Genomic DNA, 13,058 nt, shown 5'->3' on the forward strand with positions numbered 1-13,058 from the left:
ATTATAACCCTTTAAAAATTCCCCCCACTTCCCACTAGAGATCTTTACAGAGTAACTTCAAAAGATATGTACCTCCTCTTCTTTTAATATAGTTTTCTCATCTCTCATTTTGTACAATTAGGGACAACACTGATCAAATGTGCTATAGCTAGAAATAAAATCACCAAGCTACAAAACCAGAGGTTGAGTGGAAATGTTTTTCCATGGAAGTGCAGAGTACAGCACAAGTTTTTTTCTTCGAAGTTCAAGACTGTGAGGAAAGGCGCAGTGAAGGAGCAGATGTGAAATAAATATTCCAGTGATTCTCAGTGGCAAATGAAGGATCTTACCGGTCTTACTTACTTATAAGGAATCCGTGAAACTGCATTCAGGTTGGTGGGAGAAGTCATGGCTTGAAGAACATTTTCAAGGGCAGTCAGTCCTCCTGCAGCCCGAAATGCTATCTGATCTGCTGTGTTCTAGAGAAACACAAACACAGAAGAGAATCAACAATTGAAGGAACTCCTTCACAAAAGGAATGACAAGACAACTGTCCTGTGTTTCATCAGTGTAGAAAGTCCTTAATACATGGATTTATCATGTTGAACACCCCTGAAAAAGTGTATTTCACTGCTATTGCATGGGAAGAGTATTTGTTGGAGCAGGAGTTGAGATTCATGGGTGCTATTTTTTTTTCCCAAAGAACATGTGTAAACATCAAATATTATAGAGGTACTACAGCTGAATACCACATTGCTGTAATGAACTACTGTTACAGGGATTGCAATAAAGTTTCTCTTTACCTGCTGCTGTTAGCTTGGTAGCTATACTTTATTGCTTTGTGTAAGAATTCCAGAATACAGACAATCTCTAGGTGGGTACTTCCCTTTTTTTTCTTACAAACTTTTCTAAAAGGAGACAACCTCCTGCTCTGGCACAATGGTTGGACTAGATGATCTTTCAGGGTCCCTTCCAGCCCCTAACATTCTGTGACTGTGTGATTGTGCTCCCAGGCTTGTTCTCCAATTTGTTCCATGTATGCAGAAAACAGCATAGGCAGACAACTTTAAAACACCATTATGTTGATGATTCCTGGTTACGTATTTCACAGAACATGGACAATGCAAGTTAAATTGGTGATCTGAAAGAAAGCCTTAAAGTATCACCAGCCCTATATCTTATTGCATCCTTAATCTTGGGAAAACAAGAAATGTTGCTTGACAGATGCTGTTGATGCAAGTTGGTTAATGTTCTGTATTCTCAAATTAACTGCTTGGAGCTTCAGATTAAAAATCTGGCTATGATTTCTGGTACTTCTTCAGTGATGGGAAACTACAAAGGTAAAGTCTGAAATTGCCACCTAGATGATTGGGGTAGTTTCTCTCTTTGGTAACTCCAAACTATTAGCCGCCAAGATTCTTTGTCTAATCCACTGCTTGAAGCTTATTCAAAATGCAGCAGAATGAATGAACGTTTTGAGCACTGAGGTATGACATTCCCCTTCAGCTTGTTTTCAATGTGAATGCTATCCTGTTGGTTATAAACCTAAAGATTCTATTTTAGCTAGTCTTGTATGTGTGCCTAGCCTTCTAGATTAGCTTTTCCTTATTCTAGCTGCCCTCTTAGAAATTCCACTTAGCAGAATTTTAAATACTATCCTACCATTACTGATACAGTTTGCAAATGACTGAGTTTTTACTGGAGCTGGTCCAGTATTTCAGAATTCATGCCCTTTTCCTTTCTTGCAATATGGGTTTTATCTCCTACTATTTAAAATAACCCAAGTAAGATCTTTTTATTCTGTATTCTTAAGCTGCTCATTTCGTATAAATTCATTGGCAGTCTATATTTAATTACCTTGATTTTGTAATGATGAGGATATGCTAGTTAATAAGAAATAATCATTTTTAACTCAGTGCTGCAAGCACTTGGCTTATCAGGAAAAAATGGGAAGTGCTCTATAAAAACACTCATCACTAGTCTGTAAAGAATGTACTGTACTATACCAGACTGTGTAACAGAAAAACTCCTAGTGATTCTGGCAATAATATCTTCCTTTGAACAATTAATTGTAGGGAAACATTTTACCCTGTGAGAGCTAGACACTAACATGTGAATACAAAATGTGTATCTTCTTTTTTCAAAAAAATCATACAACTTCCAGTCCATTAAGTTTCAAGTGAATGTCTGTAGTCTGTGCAAGTTCCAAGCCCCAGAAAAACTGTTCAGAGAAGTCAGATATTCAAAAAGAAAACATTTTCCATAATTAATATGATCTGCATACAGACAGCCAAAAGGTTTGAATTTAGGGGAATAACTAGCCTCAAGTAACAGAAATCTACATGCCAACTCACCAAGCACTTAAGATAATCAACCACTGATTTCCAACAGGCAAACTGATAAATAGAATTTCTAGCAGTCACTTTGAGTCCAGCTGGCCCATTAAGTATGTCTGAAGAGTTATTTCTGAGTTTCATTCATGCATTCTTCCTTTACTTACTTTCCTTCCCTTCCAACTCAGAAAAACTCCAAGCAACAACAACAACAAAGTTTCTTCCTCAAGCAACCCTCGGCTGGCAGCCTCTGATAGGACTCAGTACAGCAATTGGGCGTCCAGCCCACAGTGAGACTGGGATTACTCTGCAGTAAGCACTGCCTCCCCTGCCATGCTTCCCACCAACCTCCTGATGGAGCCCTAAGGAAGAAACAGCCCAACAGTGAAGAGTCCTACCACAAACCAGAATTTTTTGGAGTACACTGGCTTACTGCCACAGTTCTCAGGCTTTCTTCTCTTCTTCCTCTGCTCTGCCACAGCTGCAGAGTGGATTAGCATGGCATGGACAAAGCCTGGGGGCTTTCTAATATATCAATTTTCACTTCAGCTTAAAACTTCACAAGTGTAGAGAGAAATTTTCTTACTTAAGTGTGCATTTTCCTTGGGAATCAACACAGACACACAACCAGTGCAGACAACTCTGCAGGAGGTTTTCTGTACATGATCGACAGCTGGGCATCACAGCACACAAATGAGGAAAACATTTATGTGAGCCAGTTGATTTATTTGCTACAGCATATTTGTCAGTGCTACCTCCCGTTTTGAATGTGCCAAGCACTTCCCACTTCTCACTTACCCTATTTCTCATGGGAGATTATGCCACAACCTATTAGCTCTTGTGGCAAAGAAGTCTTTCCTGTCATTTCGACTAAATATGACCTTTCTCTATTTCATCTCGTTACTCTGAGTTATATCCCCTTTTATTGCACTCACTTTGTTTCTCCCTTTAGTAATTATTCCATTCATGAAATCATACACTGTCACATTTTCCTCCTTGGCTTGTTTCTCAGCGCTATCTCGTCATTAATGTTAACCCCATCCTTTCTCCCCCCACCAAGTAAACTTCTATACCTGTGATTTTTTTTCCCCCCAGAACTCCTCTTTTCTCCTTAAATACCCAATAATGAAGCAGCCAAAAAGTAACTTTTTTTTTTTTTTTTCTTTTTTTAACCCCAAATCAGTCACTGGACCAACACAGAGGAAGCTATAATGTCTCCCTGTTCTATAAGAACTTCATGTATGTATTTAAAAACAGTATTAATCTTTTGAAGATGTTTGCCTACATGCTCTCCTTCCACTTCAGTCTGGAGCATCACTTCTTTTCTGCATCAATTCTTTTCCAGACAGACTTTTACCAGAGTGCCTGTTTCAGTTTTGTCCAGTATTTTGCTAAAATACAAGTATATTTTGCAAAACACAAATCTGTATTTTAAGGAACTCCTTTTACTACTACAGTTTTCTGTCAAGCAGAAGGGAGCTTATGATTTCTCCCAGTTTTATATGATTTAGTTTTACATTCTGCTATTCTCCTCTCTAGATTACTCATAAAATTTGAGCAGCATTTTGATGCTTAGCCATCAGGGAAATAAATCCCTAACTATGTGCACGGAAGAGAGAGGGGGGAGAAAAACTTCAAATAAAAGGAAGAAACAAAGCAGCAGCAAAGCTGGGAAAGATACAGTATTTGCTCACCGTGCTTACAAAGACCTATAAAACTGCCATTTAGGGACTAGGAATACACTACTTCTGGCTTGATATTTAATATATTTACCTCCAAGGAATCTTTTAGGATGGCTAACTCAAATAGCTTTTAACCCATGTAGTGACAGACAATGTTGATGACCAAAGTATCTGCTGGTATACAGGGCTTGTGAATGACCTTGGCCACCACCAGACATCAAGCTATCAGGAATCCCAGCTCCTTGAATTTGGCTATGGGTCATTGGAGGTCATGGGAACTGAAGGGAAAACATGTCCTCTCCACAAAGGAGCAGAAGAGCCACTTGAATATTGCATTACTGACATTTTCAAAGTGAATACTCTGTGACTGTGGTACTGGAGGCAACAGTGCAAAAAGGAATCATGCACCAGCAACTTCCTCAGCCATCCACAACATGAAGCCTCAGGTAGGAAGACGAGCTACATGCAACAAACTAACAGCACCACATCTCCCATTGTTGAATAATATTGTCATTCTCCCTCTGAAGTCTAACAGCCAAATAATGCCAAACCATTTTCAGATACATCTACATTGACTCCTACTTAAGGCAATTTTCAAATTGTGGAATACTTAAATATTCACCCGAAGAAACCTTCTTAAACCATAAACATATGGGAGCAGTCTACCTTATCTGATTTGTCTTTCTCTCCGTAACTAACCTATATCCTTTGAAGTATGATCCAAACTCACACAATGCTCTGTAGAGCTGAAGCTTTACAGTAGCTGATACATATTTAAACACAACAGAAATTCAGAAGAAGTAGACTGAGGCACACAAGTTACTCAAAGAGCCTTATTCACATAATATTCTTATTTAAATTGGTCCTCATTTGAGTCTCTGTCAGACTTTAAGACTCATTTAGATGCTACTACAGTCTAGTAGTACCCAAGGCATTTGGTAGGTCAGGTACCATGTGAGCATGAAAAATGACAGATCCTGCAGGGCATAAATATTACATTCCTACTTGGAAAGAGTGTAAACTACTATGGCTCATTTTTGCTGCCTGACAGGATCTTCCAGACTCCTAACTTAGTCTCCCAAATTACTAAACTAGGTATTTATGAAATCTGTTTAATAATTTTCACTGTAGAAACCTCTTTGAGTGGCTGCTTATTTAGATAGGGAAAGTTATGCAGCCAAGGTGATTGATACAACAGAATTTGTCTGTTGAGCACAACAAAAACCATATTCATCTGGTTCTCAAACAGTGTGTGAAAATTTGACCTTGAGAATTTTACAACGGACAAATAAACACGTTGGCAAAAAAATATTATCACTGTCATCTATGCAGTTCTTGATAGAGAGAGGAGGAGGCACAAAAACCTTGGGGATGCCACCTAGGAATGTCTTAACCATCACAAAGCCAACAGAGGCCTAGTCTTCAGAACAGTGGACAGCACTCAAAACCAATACAAGGACAAAACCCCTGCTTTTCTTTACCTGCCTGAAGTCTGGATCACTGTGAAATACAGTGGTCTTGTTTGTGCAGGGTGAAAGCCCACACAGCTCATGTGGTATTAGGTATGTATTCTTAATCTGAGAGCCACTATAAATTTGTCATTTAGAGCACAAAGCAACTAATTTCAGCAGAACAAAGCACAAATTGAGCAACTTCAGCAGGAAGAACATGACACCCTAACGTGTGGCAAAATAGACAGCAATAACAATAAAATAAATCATGTAACCATTTTATGGATTAATTAGGAACTAAACATTTTAAGAAGCTTAAAACTAATAATTAAAAAAAAAAAATTATGACAATCCAGAAAGCTCCCTGCACACTGGGCTACTGTGGCTGCCTTATTTACCTACCTGTTACAACACCTTAATGGATTTGAATTCCCCTTCTCTCCTCTCCTATGGCTTGAGTGACAGCTGACTAATAGGATTACAGGCTCCGTTCCAATAATACAGCTCAGCTACATGCCAGCAAAAAATGACAGCCTAAACCTGAATTACATGGCCTGGGAATCCATCCAATTATTAACTAAAGTAACTGTTATTACCTAACCTAATCAAAGGAGAAGCAGCTGTTAATCTTTGGTGGCCTGCAGTGTAGTAGCGGTCAGACTGGATGAACTGTCTTTGTACTTGACTCCTCTACAGACAATAATTATGTCCTTTGTGATCAAGAAAGAAGGGCTTCCTAACCTTTCAGACAGAGGCAGCAGATGGGGAACAACTGTTTGTGTGTTCATTAACAAGATAGGGTGGATTTTATCAGAGTTTGGCATCTGTGGCACCTCCAGAAGCACCACTTACCCAATGATACGAGTATGTCTGGCAAATTCGAAAATTAGCAGACTAATAGAAAGTTCAAAATAATGTTTTCATCTCATTATCTGACATTTGGTACAGCAAAAATACACACAGCTAAAAAAAGTCACTCACAGATATGCCTTATCATTCCTAATATGGTCCACAAAGAAACACATGAAAAGGTCAACTGACCTACGCTGCTGCTTTGTCGGGTTTTGTTTAAATCATTAAAGTAGCCAGATAATATAAACTACATTCTTCTGAAATAAAACCCAATCAGGGAGAAAAAAAAACCTGTGATGTATTTATACAACTCAGTGGGTAATATAAAGCAACACAGAGCAAAACAAAGTGAGCATCAACTAGTAACAGGTTTTGGTTTCTGTGTACAACATTCCAGGAGAACAAGACCAAACCCACTCTTCTCCTGAGCCGCTGCTCCCCTTCATACAGGACATTTGGCAAACTGCAAGATTAGTAAAAGACAAAATATGAGGTCAGAGAAACCTGCCCCACCACGAGACACTACAGAAGTACATTTCAGTTTATGCTGGGGAAAATAAAAATAAGTAGATATTATGTGTAGATAAAGATTTCTGATAATGCACAGTAATAGTTAATATTTGGAAGCTGAAACTGTATGAGTTCAGGTAAGAATAAAATGATTTTTTTTTAATGCCAAGAGTAATTAATGATGAGCATAATATACTTAGGATATGGTTGACTCTCAATCATTTGAAGTTTTTAAATCAAACCTGATTATCTCCTAGAAAAATATGATCCTAGTTAAATCATAATTTATTAATTTGGTGCAAGAGTTATTGGGTGAAATCCAATGTCCTGGACCAAAGTACTCACTTCCATACATTTCTCCTGTTAAAGTATTATTATTAGTTAATAAGTAGAGCAGAATCAGAAATAATGCAGAGCTGTAACAGCTGAAATGATTTAATATCAGTATTACAATCTCTGTTCTATGTGACTTCAGCAACTCACATTTTGACCATTTGAAACCTTTTTTGAACTAACTTGAGAATTCTGATGCAAAGTCTCCCTCTAATACAAACATCAGAAACAATACTTTTATGTAGGTTATAAAATTGTATTTACCTGCATCAGCCAAAAGAATGCTTTCTGCTTGTCCTGCCCATTATGTCTAAGTATGAAGGTGACCTGGAAAGCCTCTTTGAACAGACTTCAGGAACTAAAACTGTTTAGAAGAAAGTATTGCTGAATGAAAGCCATATTCTTTGAAAATTCTGACCTATTTCTGAAAGGACACACTGAACCTGTGCAACTCTGTGCTACACTTGTTAAACTGTTCACTGAAGAAAGAAATAATAACTAATTGGTAAAATATAGTTGAAATCTAGCTTAAGAATTTTCTTCTTTCCTTTTATCTAGTGTTTGAAGATTCTATCTAAAATGCCAGGGGCTAAGAAAAGCATTTCAAAGCCACCTTAGAAAAACAAACCAGACAACTGAATCCTGGACTGGCTCCTCCTTTCTGTTTCCCCACCCCCCCTTAAATAAATACACAAGTATGTCTACATGCACATACCAAAACACAGATATGCCCATGTCTGTAGAAAACCTCCAGACATAAAACTTCATAGAGTGGAAATCACTGTAGAGCACACCAAAATACATTTTCTTTTAAAATAGACACATTTGTTGCCTGTAATACTCCTCTCTAGTGAAACGACTATTATAATAACATCCTACTTCATCTGAAAATTGCAAACTGGTTTTCAAACTTCAGTGGCCTCCACCACAATAGAACTGCAAGCACTGAACATTGATGGGCAGCTAGTTGAGGATTAAAACATGAGCCAGAATGGGCTCAGAAGCATTTGCACACCTATGGTGGGGCTACTCATTTATATTAAAGCCATGCCTATCACTTGTATCAGCTTCTCCCTCATGCACTGCTTACACGTTAAAGCACTCAAGCTCTTTAGGTAATGCTGTGCAAAAATGCACCAAAAAGCAAGGCTTCACACCTTATCCTGCAAAGTAAAGTGCAGCTGCTGAAGCCTTAAAGTTGATTCTGAAGCCTCCATACCGACTCCATGGCTTCATCTAGGAAAGGATGGTTACCTAGCACCTAAGATGATAGGCATATAAACATACCTTATCTTACAGAAGGTGTTTCACTCCCTGCATGATGTTCAGTACCTGCACATTTCTATGTAGAGCTCAGCCTCTAGCATGCTATTGCCTTTTGGGTCACCTGGGGACACACTTCATATTCAGCCATCTGTGACCAACATCTCCAGGTCCTCTTCAGGCTACTTTTGAGCCAATCTTCCTCAAGCCTGCACATTCATGGGGTTGTTGTGATCCAGATGCAGGATATGGCACTTGGCCTTGTTGAACCCAATACCATTGGTCTCAGCTCATTAATCCAGCCTGTCCAGACCGCTGTGTAGAGTCTTCCTACCTTCAGGGAGATCTACACACCCACCTAACATGGTATCATCTGCAAACTTACTGAGGGTGCACTCAGTCCCCTCATCCAGATCATTAATAAAGATGCTGGAGAGCACTGGCCCCATTACTGAGCCCTGGGGCACAGAGCCAACTAGATTTAACTCCTTCCACCACCATATTTCAGACAGGGCCACCCAGCCAGTTTTTTATCCAGCAAAGCATCCACCCACCAAAACCATGAGCAACCAGTTTCTCCAAGAGAATGGTGTGGGAATGTGCCAAAAGCTTTACTAAGGTCAAGGTAGATAACACCCACAGCCTTGCCTTCATCTGCGATGCTGGTCACCTTGTCATAGAAGGAGCCAAGCAGGACTTGCCTCTAGTAGACCCATACTGACTAGGACTGATTGCCTGGTTGTCCTGTATGTGCTACATGATGGCACTCAGAATAATCTGCTCAATGACCTTCCTTGGCATTGAGGTCAGACTGACAGGCATGTAGTTCCCTGGATCCTTCCAGCCTTTCTTGTAGATGAGCCTCACATTTGCTAACCTCCAGCAAACTGGGACCTCTTCAGTAGGCCAGGTCTGATGGTAAATGATGGCAAGTGACTTCATGAGTGCTTCCATCAGCTCACTCAGTACCCTTGGGTGACCATCTGGCCCTGTAGACGTGTATATTTAAGTGGTGCAGCAGGTCACTATCTCCTCTTGGATTACCAGGGCTTCATTCTGCTCCCCATCCCTATCTTCCAGCTCAGGGGGCAGGGTACTCCAAGAACAACTGGTCTAACTATTAAAGACTTATGCAAAGTAGTCATTCAATACCTCAGCCTTTTCCTTGCCCTTGGTCACTGTGCTTCTGCTTACACACAAAAGAGGTTGGAGATTTTCCTTGTCTCTCCTTTTGCTGTTAATGTATTTAGAGAAACAGTTTTTGTTGTCTTTTAGAGCAGTAGCCAGGTAAGTTCTAGCTGGGATTCAGCCTGGTTTTCTCCCTGCACAGTCCCATAAATCTCTGTAGCCCTCCAGTGTGGCCATAGGCCTCCTTTTTCTACCAGAGCTCTCACCAAAGCTCTCTGTTCAGCCAGGCTGGCTTTCTTCCCCACCAGCTCATCTTACAGCATACTGGGATGGCCTGCTCCTGTGCCCCAAAGACTTCCCTCTTGAAGAATGTCTGGCCTCCCTGGCCTCCCTTCCCCTTCAGGAATGTATTAGTTCTAAACTGACGTAGAAAGTAAAAACAGGTCTGATCTGACAGCAGAAGGCCACAGGCAGCACAGCCTAAGTGTACTGGAAGCTAACAACATTCCGTTGCATCCCACAGAACCAGAAATCAACACAGCAGTCTTCAACTACACCTACTGCGCACTATAAATTAACCTCTGAGTAATCTTGGAGCTTAACTGTGAACTTGACTTGCCTTTTAATACCATTTCCAGCAAATAAGTTAAAAAATATTACGTGGATGACATCTAGTACAAGTTCCTATTCATATGTTCATCTTGCAGAAAAGGTTAATCCACTGATTACAGAAATTCTGGGCAAACAAATTATTGATGATCTAATGGTGCCTCATCCAACCTGCAACACCCAACACACATCTGACCTACTGACTTCTTCCTGGCAGTGACAGGGCAAAGCTGTTTGGGCAGGAAATGGTGTCCAAAAAGCTCTTTCTGTGTGTGCTCACAGCCTGCTCTTTGAACTCTCAGCCACTGTGCTCTTACTACCAAATCTGCTGCTGGAGTTATCAGATCAGGTAATGTTTCTACTACCATATGCAGTTAAGCCAGTAGATACAGGTCTATATTCCATACTCTAGGCTTTGAACACTGCAGAACCTTCTTCAAACTATGTTTTAGTGGCACTGCACATCACTAGCACTCAGTGCTGCACATGTATACATGAAAAATCCCTGTCTCCCAGGTATAGGGTTAAAAGGAGCAGATTCATTTGAAGGAGAGTTATGTCTTACTTTTAGCTGGTAAACCAGACTTCATTTTAAAGTTTGGCAATTCAATGCATTTCATCAAGTTTGGATTTTGACTTTAAATAATTTTTAAACTGCTATAATTCAGCTTTACCATTTGATTAATGACTTCCCTTCATGTCACATCACTGCAGCTTGGGAACTGGCTACAGCAGGAGTATCCAAAACTGAAAAACTAATGGATGGATTGAAAAATTAACCCATTTTTTAGTAGAGAAATACAATCTATGCATAGCAAAAATAAAGTTTTAACTTCTGATTATCTATAAAAATAAGAGTAGCAATTACTTTCATAAAGAACAAAGACATAAAAGATGAAAGAACCGTGTGTATTTTACTTTCAACTCCCTTTGGTCACAAAGTGCCCACTACCCAATATAAAAGTCCACTTCTTGGTGTAAGCCAGTACACTATGCATCAAACTCTTCCCATGGCTAAGAGACAAAAGACACAAAGGACATATGTAAGGGAAAGGCAGGAAGTTACAACAAGACAGCACCAATGACTCCATAGGGTCCCACTGCACAGTCATGAGGGTGTGAGGTGGAAAGGACACAGGACTAAAAGGAGGCCTGGGGGCCTCTGATGGCTTGCTGTCATTCACAGCCATGAAACTGCTGTGTCAGCTGCTGCCAGAGCCCAGCCCAACTCCTGGTCCTGTGCCACTGGTGCTCCTGCAGCCAAGCTGACCTGCTGCTCAAGCACTGGAGGCTGGGTATCCCAATGAGCACCACTGATCAGTGTAACATGTAGATGGCACAAACCTCATAAACAGCCATAAATAGCACCTCATAAACAGCCATAACTAAACACAGAACTTTGAAAATTAACATGCAAATTAACTTGGCAGGTAACACCCTTGGCCTTAGAAGACATACCAGGACTAACCAAATTGAAATTTGGCATAAGCATTTTTCCTCTGAAAAGAAAATGACTTCTAAACAGCTTTATCGCTCCTCAGGACTAAAGGACGTGCTGCTGTTTCTGCCAGTAGTGTCCTCTAGTGGGGAAATGGGAGATAGAAACACAAGAAGGTAACAGAAGTGGGCTGTGTGACAGAAATTGCCCTGTCAAGGAAAACGCAAACACCTTTCAGCCACAAACATTCCTATAAAAATCTGGCATCTTGACCAGACTTTACATTATTATAATAATGCTGAAACATAAACGTTAAATGACTTTTTAAAGCTTCAGTCAGACTGAGAGATGAATCTCTCGTGAGGCCAAGCACAGTAACTGGCTGTGGCAAATCATACACAAATCACGTGCCTGTGTGTAAGCATGTAGCTACACAGGATCACAAAACACACAAAGTGGCTATAATATGAGTAAAATGCCACTAGTTCACGACTGAGTAAGTTCAATAAAACAGCAATTTCACTCTTTTCTGGATATAACGCCTGATGATGTTTTTCCTGACACTAAGACTGTGGCAGATGAGCTGACCGACTCCTGTGACTTCTCCAGCCCTCAGTGAATCTGTGTATTCGGCATTTTGTTTGGTTTCTTCCACAGGTTTCTTCCTTTTAACACTTAACTACTGACTGCAGCTTGCCTACAGCAATATTCTCCTACTGAAACAAGGAATCTATTCTATTCAGAACTCCTAAACTCATCTGTTACTGCCTTACTCTCTTAACCCCTTCACTTTGCTACATAGAAGACAGCAAATAAAAAAACCCTTTTTTTTTTTTTTGGGGGGGGGGGGGATGGAGTAGGGGGCAAGAAAAATATTTTATTCTTTTTAAGGACCACAGATTTTTGCCACTGTCTCATTCTTAGGTGACCCTTCCGTGGTCCAAAGCCAAGAATGATTGGTTTTGAGAATACTGATGAATCATTGCTCTACTGGCTAACACTCCTGCTTTCTCCAGACACACTGATCATCCTTGCCTCTAAAGAGTTTAGCTGATTAACAGAACTAATTTACATTTGGATCAATTGTTTTCAGCCAAAATTGAGGTTTAAAAATTTCTGCTTCTAATTCACGCTCAGCAGTCGTCTTCAGTGATTAAATAAAAGCCACAAAGCTCAAGCACTGGCCTGTGTGCTTCACAGCTAGCCTGATTTTTCCATAAAATGCACCACCTATTTAAGTCACTCTTGTTTAGAAATAGAAATAGAATAAACCAGGTTGGAAGAGACCTTCAAGATCATCGCGTCCAACCCATCAACCAATCCAACCCACCTAAACAACTAACCCATGGCACCAAGCACCCCATCAAGTCTCCTCCTGAACACCTCCAATGATGGCGACTCCACCACCTCCCCAGGCAGCCCATTCCAATGGGCAATCACTCTCTCTGTATAGAACTTCTTCCTAACATCCAACCTAAAA

The 13,058-nt window shown here is 40.2% G+C and overlaps 1 protein-coding gene across 4 annotated transcripts in view; it reads right to left on the reverse strand.

Annotated features, from left to right (window-relative positions):
- Positions 1-13,058, reverse strand: part of SCAPER (S-phase cyclin A associated protein in the ER) — a 150,494-nt gene that overhangs the window by 52,576 nt on the left and 84,860 nt on the right. For all 4 annotated transcript variants that reach the window (XM_068144135.1, XM_068144134.1, XM_068144133.1 and 1 more), the window contains exon 24: positions 343-458. In XM_068144135.1, coding sequence (XP_068000236.1) covers positions 343-458 — 116 coding nt within the window. The remainder of the gene's footprint in view (positions 1-342; positions 459-13,058) is intronic.

This window comes from Melanerpes formicivorus, unplaced genomic scaffold, assembly GCF_026170545.1.
Source record: "Melanerpes formicivorus ecotype bairdi unplaced genomic scaffold, bMelFor1.0.p_v2 SCAF_10, whole genome shotgun sequence".
In the NCBI taxonomy this organism is placed as follows: Eukaryota; Metazoa; Chordata; class Aves; order Piciformes; family Picidae; genus Melanerpes; species Melanerpes formicivorus.